A 16303-nucleotide genomic window follows, 5' to 3' on the forward strand; every position below is an offset into this window, starting at 1 on the left:
TGATGATTCTTCACTTCTGCGGACTCTTGTGACCTGACATGCCCTCTTTGAGTCAAGGAGGGGAACCTGAAGGGACTTAGGCACGTCATAGGCAAAATGAACATATTCTGGCAGCTGACGCCCACGATGCGACCAGCTGATACCACCTCTCGGGCTGGCACCGGGCCACCGGAGGCACTATCAGGCTTGAAGGAAGGGTCTGATAGGCGGCTTGGCATCAGCCCCCGTGGGTGTGCCCCCCGGGCCAACTGTATTTAAATAGCGGTCCAAAGAGAGAGGGTTAGCGAAACAAGCCACCATGAGTTTGAACGATAAGGACAAGGCTGCCGTCAAGGCCCTCTGGGCAAAAATTTCCAAGTCAGCTGACGTTATCGGCGCTAATGCCTTGGCCAGGTAAGTGTCTGTTTACCTTGTTACTATTGGAGATACTTTGATGACGAGCTTTTATTTCATTGGCGAAATACTGGAAGGACAAAATTTCACGCCTTGTGCAACCAAATCAGGAACGCAGCCTGTGATATTGGCTCACCTAGGCGCACTAGCATGGGGATATTGTCCGTTTTTAGTCATTTATTTAATTTTAGAACTGTAAGGTGTTACAGAGTCACTCACCAGTGACACTGAACTGAAACAGCATGCGCCAGGTTTGTTTTACGCGCAGCTCTCCGACATACCCGCCTCTAACCGCCCTCTCCACCTCCACAGGATGCTCTTGGTCTACCCGCAAACCAAGACCTACTTCACTCACTGGACAGACCATGCTCCCGGCTCTGTCCCAGTGAAGGCCCACGGAAAGAAGGTGATGAATGGCATTGGTTTGGCTGTGGCCAAAATCGACGACCTGGTTGGTGGCCTGCTGGAACTCAGCGAGCAGCACGCCTTCCAGCTGAGAGTGGATCCCTCCAACTTCAAGGTGAGACAGGGTTCATTACATCATGCATTATGAGATTACGTTCTAGTAGTTCCTTTCACGTTATACCGAAGTTAGGATGACTTGTGCGTACTTTTACGCACGATTAGAGCTTTGTTTGCGCATAAATTACGCATTCGTGCTGTGCATAAAACATCTAAATCTGATAAAAGAACGAGAATAAACATCATATGAGATGATATATGTGCTGAGGTTATGTTCTAGTAGTTCGTTTACCATTATACCGAGGTTAGGATGCCTACTTTTACGCACGGATAGAGCTTTATTTAGGTATCATTTACGCATTTATGTTGTACATATATTTACCTTACAACTGTTTTTTGTCTGACCCGCAGATCCTGTCTCACTGCATTCTCGTGGAGCTGGCCACCACCTTCCCCGGTGAATTCACCCCGGAGGCCCACGTCTCTTATGACAAATTCCTGAGCAACGTGGCCCTGGCTCTCTCTGAGAGATACCGCTAAACTGTCCGCAGTGTGGGATGCGATCTGCCACAGGAAACCATGTAACTCATGGTGCAGAATTATGAAATAAATTGCATACTTCCCAAACGTGATCTTGTGTCTTTCATGTCTCCAGGAATGTGTTTTCACTTCATACGCGCACCAGCAACAATAAAACATCTACAGGCGTTTATGTTTTATGGGCAGGGGCACGAATAAAGAAATCATATGCGTGTTTTGTTCTTTATTTCATAGTGAAAAATCCACACAGTCACACAGTTTGAAATGGAAGGAAAAAAAGTACGGCATCAAAGTCATTATGACATGAGACAGGAGTACCTACTGATATGGTGAGACAGAACAATGCTTACAGGTTTATTGTCGTGGTCATAAACACACAATAGAGGCTGTTATCATTTCATAACGACTCGTAACTTTTCGTCACCCAGAACGAGCCTGAAAAAGAAGACAGACATTGTAAACCTTACCAGCCGTGACATTTTATTTATTAATTTAATTCTTTCAATCATATTTGACTTCTCTCACCTGAGCAAAGCAGCGGCCACCAGGCCACCCCCGATGGGTCCCACCCAGTAAACCCAGTGGTAGATCCAGTAGTTGGTCATCACAGCTGGACCGAAAGCTCTGGCAGGGTTCAGACACGTTCCTGATATGTCACCCCTGCACCAAGGCAAAAAAAGTTAAATTATTACTGCAATTTTTTCCCCCAATTTATTATTTATTTTTAAAATCTACAAAATATCTGAGGTGATACAACTGTAGGAGCAAACATGATAAAGAGTTCATCATATAATTCATAATTTTGTTGGTTTGTTATACATTTTTTTTCCAAAGTGAATAAATGGTAAGGTCGGATATATTTATAAAAAAAATAAGGGCAAAAAATAATAATAACAGTAAAAACTGAATTTATTTTGTTATATGGACTTGCAAGCTATTTATTCCATAAATTAAAGTGCTGGTTAATTCATTCTGAAATAATTATTTAGATAATGAGTTTCAATTAATAATTTTAAAACAGCTTTGTTTTGAAATATTTTTTTTTTAGTTTAGGAAATTTGCATAAATTAATGCTGAATGAAGGTTATTATTTATTTGGTTTTTGGACAGTTTTAATGTCTTTTATGTTTTTGGTTGTAGTCCCCATAGGTGTAGATTTCACAAGAGGATGTGCATTTTTGGAAATGGAAATAAAAAACATTTAAATAGCAGAGGATTTCTATTCTGAAATAAAATGATGCAGAAAATGGTGCAGAAAACTTCACTACGAATGCAGGAAAATAATGTTTTTCACACTTAAAATTTCCCAGCAAAGGACCCCCAAACTCCCACCTTCATACATGTCCCCCCAAATGTTGAAACAAAACCTACACCCTTGGCTGTCCCACCAAAAACATGCAAAAAATCTCCAAATTCAGTGTTAAAGAAACTTCAAATGTTTGTCTTAGTAAATAAAAAATGGTGGTGTTTGTCATTTTTTTGTAAAAAAAACAAACAAACAAAAAAAAAACAACAAAAACAGTTCTCACTATTTAATTTTGGTAAACTTAATTTTTAAAAATTGTCACACTGTAAAGCTGGATCATTCAAGTGAAAGCAGCAACTGACAGAAGAGTGGGTGACTTTTAGACCTTATTCTGTGTAAATGTTCAACACGGTGCAGACACCATAAACTGTTAACACACATTACGGTATCAACCTTTTATCTCACCCTGCCAGGACATTGATGATGACGGTGCAGCCCACCAGGAACGGAGCCAGTGGAGTTTTCGTCTTGCCGTTGACTGCCACCAGCAGCACCACCATGGTGATCAAGCAAGTCATAGCCACCTCCCCAAAGACAGCTCCAGTCAGCTGGCTCTCTGACTTGAGTATATCAAAGGCTGCCCCTGTGGCGTTGTAGTATCGGTCTGCAGGGGTCATAATCTATAAAATGTGTTAGTAAAGATTTAATTTATTAGATTACATGTTTAAGAGGTACAGAAAGAGCTGGAACATGCATCCTTTTATAATATTGTACTCTTTCAACTGACCTTGGCCATCCCAGCTCCCAGCACTCCTCCAATCAGCTGGCTGACCAGGTAGGGACCCACCATCATCAGCTCCATGCCTCCACACAGGTAGATGGCAATAGTGAATGGAGGGTTGAAATGGGAGCCACTAAAAGAAGAGAAGCAGCAGAGAAAAGCTGAGCTCAGATGGCAAATTGTTTCTGTCTTTTTAGCCATTCCAGTTCTTTAAACCTTTACCTGATATTATCCATGACGGCCACCAGAATCGCCACAGCCAGTCCGTGCACCAGGGCCGGCTGCAGACGTCCAGCTGCAGACACGTTCTCGATGACGGACACGCAGCCGATGAAAACAAAGAACATGGTCCCCACTATCTCGGCAAGGCAGGGCTGAAACAGAGTCTCATATTTGTTTGGAGGTCTGGGCGCTGGTGGCTTCTTGGTCCCCTTCTCCATCAGAGTAGAGTCTGTGTCTTCCATGTCCATGTTCTCAACTCCCATCTCTGCTTGTTTTTATTACTGCCTGGAAGAGACTGCTGTTTCGGGACGGTTCTCACAGATACTCTGCACCTCCAGCACCTATGTGCGACCCAGCGTCCGGAGCACTGCAAGGTGCTGTGGTTATTTATAAACATCTCCAGCAGCTGGCACACTGAACTGGAGTTGTGTCACAGGTCATAAAACATCAAAGGTGAAGGATATTCATCAGTACAATGCCCGCCCTAACACCTCCTCTCATGGACTCAGGTGGGGTGAGTCCAGTCTTTGAAGGAGTCCTCAGAGTGACCTTTTATAAGAGAGGTGATAACGCTCAAAACAAAACATAAGCTGTTTGAGGTTGACCTCGGTCAGTGGGATCAGATGAGTGCAAGTTATTCATCATCATCATCATCATCATTATCATTAGATGCAGGGATACACAGAATAACAGTATCAGATAATGGCTTAGTCTCTTCATGCACTCTACACTCTGTACACCTATAGAGATGAACATTAGATAATATGAGACTGAGTTACACTGGATAAGGTAGGTACATTTCAAAGCACTGTACATAAGTATCATTTTGAGATAACTGCATGTTTCCATGTGATGCTACTTACTGTACTACCATAAAGCAGAAGTGGGATTAAATCATTGTTCTGCAAGTCATAAGTAAATCAAAAGTCTTTGCACTTAAGTCCAAAGTCAATTCTCAAGGCAGGACCGACAAGTTCACGTCCTTAACTTTGAGGTCCGAGTCCTAAACAAGTCATAATGAGAGTGCATTATGACTCAAATGTAATATCAGTATCAATTGGCATTTATTTGTCAAAACAAGTTTGTTAAATGGTGCTTTCACACCTGCCCTGTTTGGTTTGATTCAATCCAAGTCAATTTTCTATTATTCCCTAAGTGTGGTTGGTTAGGGCAGGTGTGAACACGGCAATTGCACTCGGGTGCGCACCAAAAGAACCAGACCGAGACCTTCTTGAAGAGGTGATCTCGGTCCGGTTACAAATGAACTCTGTTGTGGTTTGTTTGTGGTGAGAACGTGTTCTGACCTTGATCTGAACCAACTGCAGTCACATGACACATTGTTTGGGTTAAACATGAGCATGTTACAGTCCTGGAGGATTATTAATGTGCACCTCCTCCTGTACTGCCTTAATATGCACATTCAGCACATCCAGTGCATCAAAACATTGTTTTCTAGTTGGAGCCATGCCTCGTTTTCAAACTGTATGGTTTGACTAAAATGAACAAGTAGGCCCTTCAATGGACCCGCTGCAGTTTGCCTACCAGCCTGGCATTGGGGTGGACGCCGCCGCCATCTTCCTCCTGCATAGAGCTCTTTCCCACCTGGAGAAGCCCTGAAGCTCTGTGAGAATCATGTTCTTTGACTTTTTATTTACACATACAATTTTCACTTTGCACTAAATATGTTGAAATCTTTAATCTGACTCTTTCCCCTTGACTGCTGTAACACTGGAATTTCTCAATTGTGGGATCAATAAAGGTGTATCATATCTTATCTTATCTTATCTTATCTCCAACGTTTTGTTTACTTACTGGATTTTTCTCACATGGAAATTCTGACCAATCAAGAGCAGCTTTCTCATGCAAGTCATTTTATCTGGTCCGCTTGTAAATGCTGCCGTGAGAACATGAACCAACTCGAGGCAATTATATAACTTTGAAACAAAAGTAGTCCCCGATTTAGACCAAAGCAAGCAAACTCTGGGTCTGAAAGCACCCAGAAAGTTACTTAGCTGTTAAACTAAGGTTAGCTAAGCATTAGCTCGCTAACTGTGGTAATATTAGTGTTGACTTGCTGTTCTTTGTGCAACTTCAAACGAACGAACTACATAGTTTTTGTACATGGACGTAGTTATCTTTGGTATCATTTGTAACAACTGGCACTCAGTAACATAACTTTAGCTCTTCATGATTCTCTCGTGCAACTTGACTGGATGCTGTTGGATTGGTTTGAACAAAGTGGGTCTGGAGAAATGAATGTTGACTTGCTGTGAATGAGTTATGTTAACGGTAGTTGTTTTAGGAAATTAGGGGAAATGAATTGATTCATGGCACACTTTTTTAAATAACATACATTTTATACATATTTTATTCTTTGGGTTTTGGGGGAAGATATCAAGTATTTTCAAGTAAAAGGCTCAAGCTTAAGTGAAGTGACGAGTCATTGGTGTTCAAGTCCAAGTCGAGTTGCAAGTCTTTTTTGATTTTGTCAAGTCAAGTCTAAAGTCATCAAAGTTGTGACTTGAGTCCACATCTCTGCTATTCAAAAGGTAAACTATTTACTCCACTACAACTACAAATTAAGAGTCACTTTACAGATAAAGATTGTATATTATTGTCAAAGATTAAAACAAAAGTGCAGTGCCCAGGTTGGGCTCTGTGAAATTTTTTTGTCTGCCACTGGGTGTAATCTCCTGGTAAAATGAGGGCTTGATTAAGGGCAGAAAGGAAGTGCGTCAACCGTTGCGCAACCAAAAAATGAAGAGGATAGCGCTGTTGTTTGTCCTGGCTGCGACTGGTTGCCATCTCCAGTTATCGACTGTGAAATCTGTGGTAGCTGCCAGACTCTGAGGAAAGCGGAAAGCAATTTGGCTGTCCTTGTGACAGCAGTGCCAATAATAATACCACTTGGCACACTGTTAGCGCTTCTAAAAAAGAGACACTTTCTTCTCAACTTCTGACATGGTTTTGTTTGAAGAACAGTTTAAGGCCCAAAGAGGTCATCCAAAAAAAGTCCAAAAATATACAGATTTGTGTAGCAGAACTTTGTTTTTTTTTTGTTTTTTTTATTTACTCCCATAGACCATTTATCATCTCATGACCCCACAGATTTATTACCGCAGCACTAAACCGTTTAAGTCCTGGGTCTTCGACCTCTGTATTGTCCGGGGCTGTCAGTGAGTCATCAGCTGTTCTACAATTGATTTACAATCAACCAATAGCACAGTGACACACCTCCTCCGTTAGCCTATCATCTTACTGCTTCTTGTTCCAAATATGGTTCTTTTTCTGCCTGTAGTTTTTTCATGCTGTGCGCACCCTCCACCTCCCCATCACTGCCTAGTCTTCTTGGATTCATCAGCCTCATCCGCCTTATCAGCCTTTAGCCAAAGAGTCATCAGCCGCCACCACCTCTACCAGCGTCTGGACGTAATGTGGGGATTTATCACACCGCCTCTGATGTCCCTCGGTCACAAAAAGTTTCCGTTTAGTGTCTAAGTGCCAAAGACCTCTGCTAAATCTTAATTAGCACAAATAATCTGTCAACCTGAACACCAATATTCTCTATTAAACGTCATCTTTACTTCATTCATCCATCTCTCCTGATTGGAATAATGTTACAATAAAACACTCACTGGGAGCATTTATCCTCAGAGTTAGTAATTTTACCTTTGATTAAGTACCTTTCCATTATAATACTACATTTTAAATCTAGTATTTTTACATAGCTACACACAGGCGATTACTCACATAAAGTACTTAAGTGCTCAGTAAAGCACTGAGTATTTAGTGACTGGTGACAAATGCAGATGTTTTCGTACAGGGCACGAGTCTCTACCGAATAGCTTGATGTGTATTAAAATGACGTGATCATCATCAGAGGTAGAGCGGGTCGTCCACTAATTGGAAGATCGGCAGTTCGAACCCTGGCTCCTCCAGTCCGCATATCAAAGTATCCTTGGGCAAGATACTGAACCCGAAATCACTCCTGATGGCTGTTCCATCAGTGTGAATGGTTAGTAAGGAGAAGATGGCATTGTGTATGGTAGCTTCGGCCACCAGTGTGTGACTGTGTGTGAATGGGTGAATGTGACGTGTATGACGTGTAGTGTTACAGTGCTTTGAGTGGTTGGAAGACCAGAAAAGCGCTGTACAAGTGCAGTCTATTTACCGTATGCTATGGCCTTGACAGTCACCAGATATCAGCCTAATTGTACACATATAGGACATTTGGACCAAACTGTCGCTGCCTTCATCAACACACCAAGCGGTGATGGAATTTGAAATTGGAATTACAATTCATAGGTATTTTCGACCTACTTTACTCCTTCTTATCAGGATTTTTTTGTCTTTACTTGAGTCTGTGTAGTCCTAAAAAGAAAAGAGCGAAAAAATCTGCCTGTGCAGCAAAAATATTTGTCATATTATTCACATATCTTAAGTGCTAATACCCCGAAAGAAATGCCATTATGAAATTGAAAGGTTATTAAACTGCCCAACCTATAGTCAAAATCAGCTTCACCTCAAGCAACTATTAAAGTAAAAGGCAATTTACACATAAATGCATCATTAAAAATAACCTTATACAGAGTCATATTTCTGCATGGGTACTTTTACTTCTGATCCCTGAGTACATTTTCACTGGTAACACTTAACTGAACTTTAAAAGCAGGACTAGTATTTTTTTTAATTTTTTTAGTATTTTTACATTCAGGTCAGCTTTCACTTAAATAAAGTATCTTCTTCCACCAGTGACACCACAGAGATAAGAGATTATCTTCTTCAAGACGGGTGTTCATCGCTCTGGAGGCTTGTAGTGGCCCAACACCTTATTTTATGTGGTTCTTTAATGTGTCACCCATCTGTATTTAACTGTGTGCCTTTATATTCAAATCCATGAATATCTATGTATTGCAGACCTTTGATGAGCTGAAGGTATATTGTTTGATTGCTGTTTCATCACTGTATGCATTTCATCATACCTCTTTAATAAAACAATAAAGGTTGTATGCAGTTTCCATGTGTGACTGCAAAGGATTGACAGGTTTGCAGGTTTCAGAAAGCTTTTCATTCTAATTTACTTTGTTTCAGTTGATCTAAGGTCATCTAAGGATGATTCAATCTAGCCTTATTGTAAAGTGCAGTGCCCTGTCCTTGTACCATCTTCTAAGTAATAAAGCTATCAAAGCATGGTTTCCCATTGAGGACTCTGACCCCAAACAATGAGCACAAAAAAACTGTTAATGGATAACAGAAAGTGTGATCATTCGTATGAAATCGTAGGTATGGAATTTATTATGAAATGTCTCTCAACTTTTTTCCAGCAGTAATCGAGCATGTAAGGTACAATTAAGGAGTAGCTATCAGATCCCTATCACATCATCAGACACTTTATTGAATCTTGAAATACAAACATGTCACTGAGTTGGTGCCGGGTCAATAACAGCCAGGTCAAGGACAAATACCTTTGCACACATTTTGCTGACAAATTTAAATATTACAGTCTGATTCTTGAGTAATGCATGAACAAACAAATGGAAACGCTGTCCTCGAGTCAGTCTTGAAGTCCTCTCTGTCTTCCTCTTTAATAAATTACACTTTCACTTCAACACAACACGGGTCTTCTGGTCACCGAACAGCAACCTGCAAAAGAATGATACTTCAATTATGGTCATTCACAACAGCAGGGAGTGTGACATAATATGTTAAAAATGTGGATGATTAATGGACAGGTCTATCAGGCACAGGCCCAGGGACCCAAGTGATCGGTCCTGCCCCTTGTACCCCTCCAAAAATTGTAAAATTTCACTGGAAAAAGACACTAAACAACTGCAAGATGCAAAATAACTATAAAAAGATGCAAAAAAACTATAAAGAGACACAAAATGCCACAAAACAATAACAAAAAAAGATGCAAAATGACTCAAAAGAAACTCAAAATGCCCACATACAGATGTAAGATACCTACAAACAGATGCACAAAATCTCCACAAAAAGAAGAAAAACACTTCCATATAGACACAAAACAACCGTATAGGCACACAGTGTTACAAAAAAACTACAAAAAGATGCAAAACAACTAGAAAGAGACTCAAAATGTCCACAACTGTTTAAGTCACTTTAAGTCTGGGGGTCTTTTGCATGTCAATACTCGACAGTCTCATATTCCCATTAGTGTTTAAGAAGCATATTCAATAGCTAGTAACTGCTTGACCAAACTTAAACCAAGAAGTAAGGTGGAGGTCAGACTGTAATACAGCTCATTGGGTAGAGCTACAGGAGCACACTTTCTTGGCTCTGTGTAAAGTCCGGGGGAAAAAGGAGGTGGAAGGTCACGACTGTGATAAACTTCTTACGAAGAATTATCTATTCAGCAACAGAACTGTCCAGTTTAATCCAGACTTTACTTATCATCTTTACGTCACCTACATAAGATACACTGCTGACCTTTGAGCATCATGTGTGGCGTATCATCCAATCAGCTAACTAACTTCGCCACAGTCTCTTTCAGCCACGCATGTTGCTCCTGCCAAACATTAAGTCTGTTCTCCTCTCTGCTGCTGTCAGCTGTCATTTAAAGTGGAATCGTCGCACCCTCCTCCACCCCTTTACCTCCAGTCACCTTATCCAGAGCCCAGGACAAGCTCAGCAAAAACCCACTCCTTTTCACATCCAGATCCTCAGCGCCCTCTTCATCTCATCTCATTACCATCTAAACTCCATAGCAGGGCTGCCCTAATCTGCTACATCTTTACCTTCCTCCTTAAAAATACGACGTCACAATGGGCTCTAATCGCCAAAGACTTTTCACATTTCTCATACTCGTGTGCACATGTAAATAAATGTTCTCTTCTCCCAAAACGAGCCGCCTGATTGAAATGAGGTCTGTGGTTTAACTCAACCAATTCGGTTATTTCTGCTTCTGCTGAATATATCATTTACCTTAGCTGCAATCTGACACCACCAGGTTGGGAAAGTACCACAAATTACAAAAAGTACACTGGAAATATGGTTTCATTTCAACACCATGAAGGTGCCTTGTGGAATTTTCTTCTCAGCAAAAGTGACCATGTAATATTTTTGACTACTCACTGAGGTCTAACAAACAAATTGAATGCATTTCCCTCCTCATAAAACAGTTTGCAAGACTTCTTAACTACTTGACAGCAGTCTTCATCTTCACTGCCTTTTTGGCACATTGATACATTTGCTGTAAATTACTGCCACCAACTGTCGATCAGTAGAATGGCATGAAACCACTGGAAGGATGTGAATCAAGCCATCCACAAAACAGGGACCAACTTGTGGAAAACATTGCTCCACAGTGCCTCTAGTGGTCAAACACTTAACAGGATACCTTAACGTTTCAGCAACAGTTCCCTCTATAACCAACTTGAGGTTTTATTACATAAAGAAATGAACAAACCTGTTAAATATCGACAGTGGGAAATTACCACTGTGTACTCAGCTATACATACCTGGTGAAGCTGACAGTAAGCAGCGCACCACAAATGGGTCCAACCCAGTAGATCCAGTGATGGTTCCAGTGGTTGGCGACCGCTGCAGGGCCGAAGGCTCGGGCAGGGTTCATACAGGCCCCAGACACCATCCCTCTGAAACAACAACCAGCACAAACCCACACTGTAAAACAGCAGTATGCTTTTCATTTTGGAAGCAGCTGATACCTTTTCAGCGACAGAGACACTCAAAATCCAAGTCATGCAGTAGAGATTTTTTAATGTGGTTTTAATGCACCATAAAATTTCAAATTCTGCCCACGATTTTTTTTTTCAAATGAGGAATATCAAAATCATCCCTGGACAGTAAATATATATAGATTAAACATTAAACTGAGAGTCAATCACCCCGACAAAGTTAATAACTCAAAACAATAATGAACCTTGACCTCCATATGATAACTGACAACAAACAATAATAATAATAAAAGTGTGGCGTAGGCTTGTGGCCAGGGTTGTCGCTATCACTGAGGACATTGTGCTCATGTCATCTGTATCTTGATTTCTATCTAGATAATTTTCACGCTGAGTCTGGTATATTTCAATTTGCCGACTTTTGGGCTAAGTAGAAGACATGAATGAGGTAATGGTGATGCTGTGGATGACTTATCTTCTGAGACTCTTACCCAGCTAATATGTTGGCTGTGACGGTGAGGCCGATGCAGAAACCAGCCCACGGCGAGCGGGTTTGGCTGTTGACGGCCCCCATGCACACCACCGTGGTGAGGAACAGGGTCATCGTCATCTCTGCCAGAGTGGTTTTAGCCAGATCGTTGTTGGCGAGTTCAAAGGCTCCTCCGAGGGAAGCAGCATACACAGCAGAGGGGTAGATTGCCTGAATGTAGCACAAATTGAATATATATCATCCAGTGCATGATACATTTGACTGGAGTGAATAGATATTATGTATTTTCACCCTTTATTTTTTGCCACACAAAGCATGCTAAGAAATCAAGAATAGGTGTTACTTGGATTAAAAGTTAGTGAAGATTCCAGTCATTTGTTTTTTTAGTCACAATTTCAATAAAGGTTCATAATAATGATACAAATCTAAAAATTGCTGAGTCAAAATTGTGAGAGAAGTAGTCAAAAACTGGACTGAAAAGTGAAATTTATCAACGCTCTCTTCAAAGCCAGACTCCATTGAAAAAACAGTCATTTTACCTGGCTGAAGATGGGAGCTGCTGATCAGCAACTGCCTCGATCTGTAGCTGGCTTGTGTCACTAAGCGTTTAAAACATCAAAGTCATAGACAAACTAATAAATCGAGGTAGCAATAGATTAGCAGCTCCTGTGTTCAATGAGGTAAAATGACTGTTTTTGTCAGTGGAGTCTGGCCTTGAAGAGAGCAGGGATAAATTTCACTTTTACTTCCGTTCCCCGTCAGAGAGGGCCGTCTGGAAAGAACAGAGCATACGGCTGGATAGGAGGAGGATGGAGTTGTGTGAGAATTTGTAAACGAATATTTTGAAATAATTTTGCTGTTGTAAAAATCGGCCCCTTTTACTCCAATTCATCAAAAAAAATTCTGTTTTTCAAATTTTAAGTCACAGTCACAGTAGGTGAGTAATTGATATATAAAGGATTATTTTGTCGGTGAAATGTTTCAAGTCAAAATCTTGAAATACTAAGGCAAGATTTTAAGATGTTATTATGAATTTTTCACTTAATATGCCAACATTAAGAGATAATAAGTCAACACTGCAACTCACTATTTAAAAAATATGGAATAGTAAGTCAAAATAATATGTTAACTTAGTATCTCATGATTTTTGCTTTAAAAGTCAAATAATCTTGACTGTGAACGTTAACTTTTCTACATTGTATTATTATATTTTTTCTTATCTTTTTTTAATGGGAAAGATGGATAACAACAAGTGTCATTCCCTTTTTTTTGTAAACAGAACAGGAACAATAAAAATTGTCTCTGCACTGAAAAGGAAAAAATAGCCATAAATTATGGAAGTATTATTCCAGACAAAACAGTACAATGAAGTGTGTACATAATCCGGTTGTAAGTAACCCCAAAGTAAGCTTGGTTAAAGAGAAAGCAGGAAAGGTAGATCGATAAAATAATCTTAAAAAAAAAAAGTAACTAATAAATTCAAAACAAATTAATCATTGAAATATATTTATACAAATAAATCACATTAAAAAACATTAAAATTAATAAAAAATAAAATAAGGGACAAGGACAGGATTATTGAGGGATTAAAGGAGTTTATAAAAGAATTCCATTTCTGAGGAGTTAACTAATCAGAAAAGCCTTTCACTGTTAAACGTATTTTTTCAAATTTAAGAAAGGACATAACATCCTTAAGCCACAGTGATATAGATGGTGATTTGGGAGATTGCCACAGGACTAAAATGCCACATCTCGCCAAAAGAGAAGTAAGGGCTAATACTTCTGACTGTGAGGAGTTAATTTGGAGTTGTTCAGATGATACACTAAATATAGTAATAAAAGAATCCATTGCTATCTGGACTCCTAAAACCTTTCTTAAAACCATAAAAAAAAGTCAGTCCAGAATTTATGTAGTCTGGGCAGGAAAAGAATATACGACTCTAATTACATGATGAGCCGTGGCATCTGTCACATTGGTCCACAATATTAGGATATATTTCAGATAGTCGAGATCTGCTGAAATGGACTCTGTGTAAAACCTTGAATTGTACAAGCTGCAGCCTGGCACAAGGAGTAGTTGAGCGTACATTATGGACAAGTTTGGCCCACCATAGTTTTTCTCACCTTGGTCAAACCAGCACCGACCATCCCTCCTAACATCTGAGCCATGACATAAGGCACCAGCAGGGGAAGCTCCATCCCTCCGCACAGGTAGACGCTCAGAGACACTGCAGGGTTAAAGTGCCCCCCACTGCAATAAACATAATGAACTTTAGTCCCACATGGTGTTATAAACAGATAATAATGACACCTATCCATTAGATATGAGATAAACACAACTTGCAGGTGATTCTTTGTATGTCTACTTATTTTGTTAGACTAAAAATCATAAGAAACTATTTGAAGAGTAGTATTGTCTACTTCTGTCTAAATCACAGTAAACACATTCACATTAAATTAGTCAATTTATGTTTATTCTACACATGCTGTTTGGAGGAAATGAAGACCTTCCTAATATTATAAAAACAAAAAAATATTAGCCTGCTCCAAAAACACACTATCAAGAATTCAACAGTCTTTACCTAATTTGCCCCAACACCATGATCAGCACTCCCAGAGCCAGTCCATGTGCCACAGCAGGCTGGATGACACCACTTGCATCCACATTCCCAATAACAGACGCACAGCCCACGAACACAAACAGACTCGTCCCAAACAGCTCAGCCAGGCAGGGCTGCGCATACTTCTCAAAGAAGCACCTCTTCTTGTTTGTGTCGCCTCTGACAGCTGCCAGCTCTCCCGTCTCAGTTATGGTGAACACCTCTGTCTTGGTTTCTGTCCCTGACATATTGACTTGGGAAAAATATAAACAACCTGTCTACCCTGTGCCACTTGTTCCACTGGTGGACCACAGCCCGCACTGGGTGGTCTGGTGAATGTACACTTATGTATAAGAGACCGTCTTAGGATGATCCATAAAGGACATACGCACATCCTTTTTTTCCACTCTAATGCTCCACCTTCCTGTGATTGTCTATACTCCCAAGACTGTTGGCAATCAGAAGATGCTCATAAAATTATAAACACTGTGTTGTTGAGAGATAAGGATGAGGGGTGTCAGCACAACACGTGCTTTGTTTAGTGATACCACATCTTTTAGTTCTCTATCAGGTGCATCATTTTAAACAACTGATGAAGGTGTAAACTTTAGTTTTTTGTGTTAAATCTTCAATAACTGATTTTTTGGCCACTTTGGGAGCAGCACAAACAAACAATGAACATAACACTTACATTTACTTTTAAGTTGATATGACAAACACATTAGCAGCAGAAGAAGAAGCAATCAGAGATTTTACTTAAAGGGATACTTAGATCATTTTCAACCAGCTTTGTATCATAACAATGTGGGTAGTATGTGTAAATTAATGAACTGTGGTAAACGTCCCTCTATCTAACTACTGCCTAGATCTCCCTGCTCCCCTCCAGTGTTGCCAACTCTTTTCCCATGAAAGTAGCTAGCAATAGCTTGAAAACTTACTAAAAAGTCACCAGATGGCGTCATGTGCTCATCTGCATATTAGCAATGTCATCGCACATTAGTAAAGGCATCAAAACCTCACTTAATTAGATACAATAGAAAATTCTTCAACAAAACATTTGAATGGCACGAGAGCTATGGTGGTTATGCTGTAGTACACTTTCTCAAGCTTTTAAGTCCAGAGAGCGAGAGCGCCAATGTAACCATAGAAACTCATTACAACGGCAAGCACCGCCTCCTCATCTGTTCCGTGGATGTTTTAAGAGAATTGGATGTGGCATTGAACGCGGGGCCCTGTTCATTCCTATGAAAGTTGCGCAGTGTCACATGAAGCCAAAATGGATCAACTGCAGCGTATAAAAATTACCTGGATGATACAGGGATTATTAGCATTACTTCCACTCTGCGCAGCCCATAGAGCGGGTGCACTGGAGACTTACAGTAGCCAAGTGTAGCCGAGCATCTAACGTCCGACAGTCAAACCACTAACTTGTGGTTTAGTGCTCTACTTACGTTTAAAGGGATGAAATAATTTAATCTTTGCAGGTTTTTGTGACGCTCCATAAAAGTTTATTATTTTTGTTTTGTGTTGTTTTATTTTTATTTATTTATTTTTGTGGGTAAACACTAGGGGCACCAGACAGTAGGGGATATAGGTAGCCAGGTGTTAGAGGCAGGTGATGCACCGGGAAGGGGAAATGGTTTTTTACCAGCAGGACAAAGCAGAGAGGCAGCATGGTTTTTGAACATGTTTGTTTGCTGTTGAAAGCTGAAAATAAACCTTCTGAACGGAGCTACTGGGGGGGACAAGGCACCTTGTGACAGTGTAATCATAGCATAAATTTTAATAATAATTAGAAACGAGACCCCAAGATGGCGCCTATTCATTCCAATGGAGCTGCTCGTCTGGCGCATACTCCAAAAAAGTTTTCTAGCCTCCAGGTTTACTTTTGCAGTATGTGGATCACTGAATATGCAC

The 16303-nt window shown here is 40.3% G+C and overlaps 3 protein-coding genes across 3 annotated transcripts; 1 reads left to right on the forward strand and 2 right to left on the reverse strand.

Annotated features, from left to right (window-relative positions):
- Window positions 1-234: 234 nt before the first annotated feature.
- Window positions 235-1487, forward strand: hbae5 (hemoglobin, alpha embryonic 5). Its single transcript, XM_033612316.2, has 3 exons — window positions 235-393; window positions 706-913; window positions 1267-1487. The coding sequence occupies exons 1-3, from the start codon at window positions 299-301 to the stop codon at window positions 1393-1395; spliced, it is 432 nt and encodes a 143-aa protein (XP_033468207.1). The 5' UTR covers window positions 235-298; the 3' UTR covers window positions 1396-1487.
- Window positions 1488-1603: 116 nt separating this feature from the next.
- LOC117247697 (aquaporin-8-like) lies at window positions 1604-3986 on the reverse strand. The gene is made up of 5 exons (XM_033612315.2): window positions 3645-3986; window positions 3429-3555; window positions 3107-3321; window positions 1921-2055; window positions 1604-1830 (listed from the first exon to the last, which is right to left on the reverse strand). Exons 1-5 carry the CDS (start codon window positions 3905-3907, stop codon window positions 1788-1790), a joined length of 783 nt encoding a protein of 260 aa, XP_033468206.2. The 5' UTR covers window positions 3908-3986; the 3' UTR covers window positions 1604-1787.
- A 4930-nt stretch (window positions 3987-8916) lies between these two features.
- On the reverse strand, window positions 8917-14801 carry LOC117247395 (aquaporin-8-like). Its single transcript, XM_033611936.2, has 5 exons — window positions 14369-14801; window positions 13911-14037; window positions 11788-11996; window positions 11123-11257; window positions 8917-9287 (listed from the first exon to the last, which is right to left on the reverse strand). The coding sequence occupies exons 1-5, from the start codon at window positions 14632-14634 to the stop codon at window positions 9245-9247; spliced, it is 780 nt and encodes a 259-aa protein (XP_033467827.1). The 5' UTR covers window positions 14635-14801; the 3' UTR covers window positions 8917-9244.
- Window positions 14802-16303: the final 1502 nt, after the last annotated feature.

The sequence above is a fragment of the Epinephelus lanceolatus genome, chromosome 21, assembly GCF_041903045.1.
Source record: "Epinephelus lanceolatus isolate andai-2023 chromosome 21, ASM4190304v1, whole genome shotgun sequence".
NCBI classification, from domain to species: domain Eukaryota; kingdom Metazoa; phylum Chordata; class Actinopteri; order Perciformes; family Serranidae; genus Epinephelus; species Epinephelus lanceolatus.

Bases quoted from the DNA above. Each gene is read 5' to 3' on its own strand.
- LOC117247697 (XM_033612315.2), bottom strand. From the start codon at position 3,907: ATGGGAGTTGAGAACATGGACATGGAAGACACAGACTCTACTCTGATG. The intron at 2,056-3,106 runs GTGAGATAAAAG...GCCTTGGTGCAG, and splicing joins ATCATCAATGTCCTGGCAGG to GGGTGACATATCAGGAACGT. The intron at 1,831-1,920 runs GTGAGAGAAGTC...CTTCTTTTTCAG, and splicing joins GTGGCCGCTGCTTTGCTCAG to GCTCGTTCTGGGTGACGAAA.
- hbae5 (XM_033612316.2), top strand. From the start codon at position 299: ATGAGTTTGAACGATAAGGACAAGGCTGCCGTCAAGGCCCTCTGGGCA. The intron at 394-705 runs GTAAGTGTCTGT...CCACCTCCACAG, and splicing joins GGCGCTAATGCCTTGGCCAG to GATGCTCTTGGTCTACCCGC. The intron at 914-1,266 runs GTGAGACAGGGT...TCTGACCCGCAG, and splicing joins TGGATCCCTCCAACTTCAAG to ATCCTGTCTCACTGCATTCT.
- LOC117247395 (XM_033611936.2), bottom strand. From the start codon at position 14,634: ATGTCAGGGACAGAAACCAAGACAGAGGTGTTCACCATAACTGAGACG. The intron at 11,258-11,787 runs GTAAGAGTCTCA...TTGTTGTTTCAG, and splicing joins ACAGCCAACATATTAGCTGG to AGGGATGGTGTCTGGGGCCT. The intron at 9,288-11,122 runs GTATGTATAGCT...ATTCTTTTGCAG, and splicing joins CTTACTGTCAGCTTCACCAG to GTTGCTGTTCGGTGACCAGA.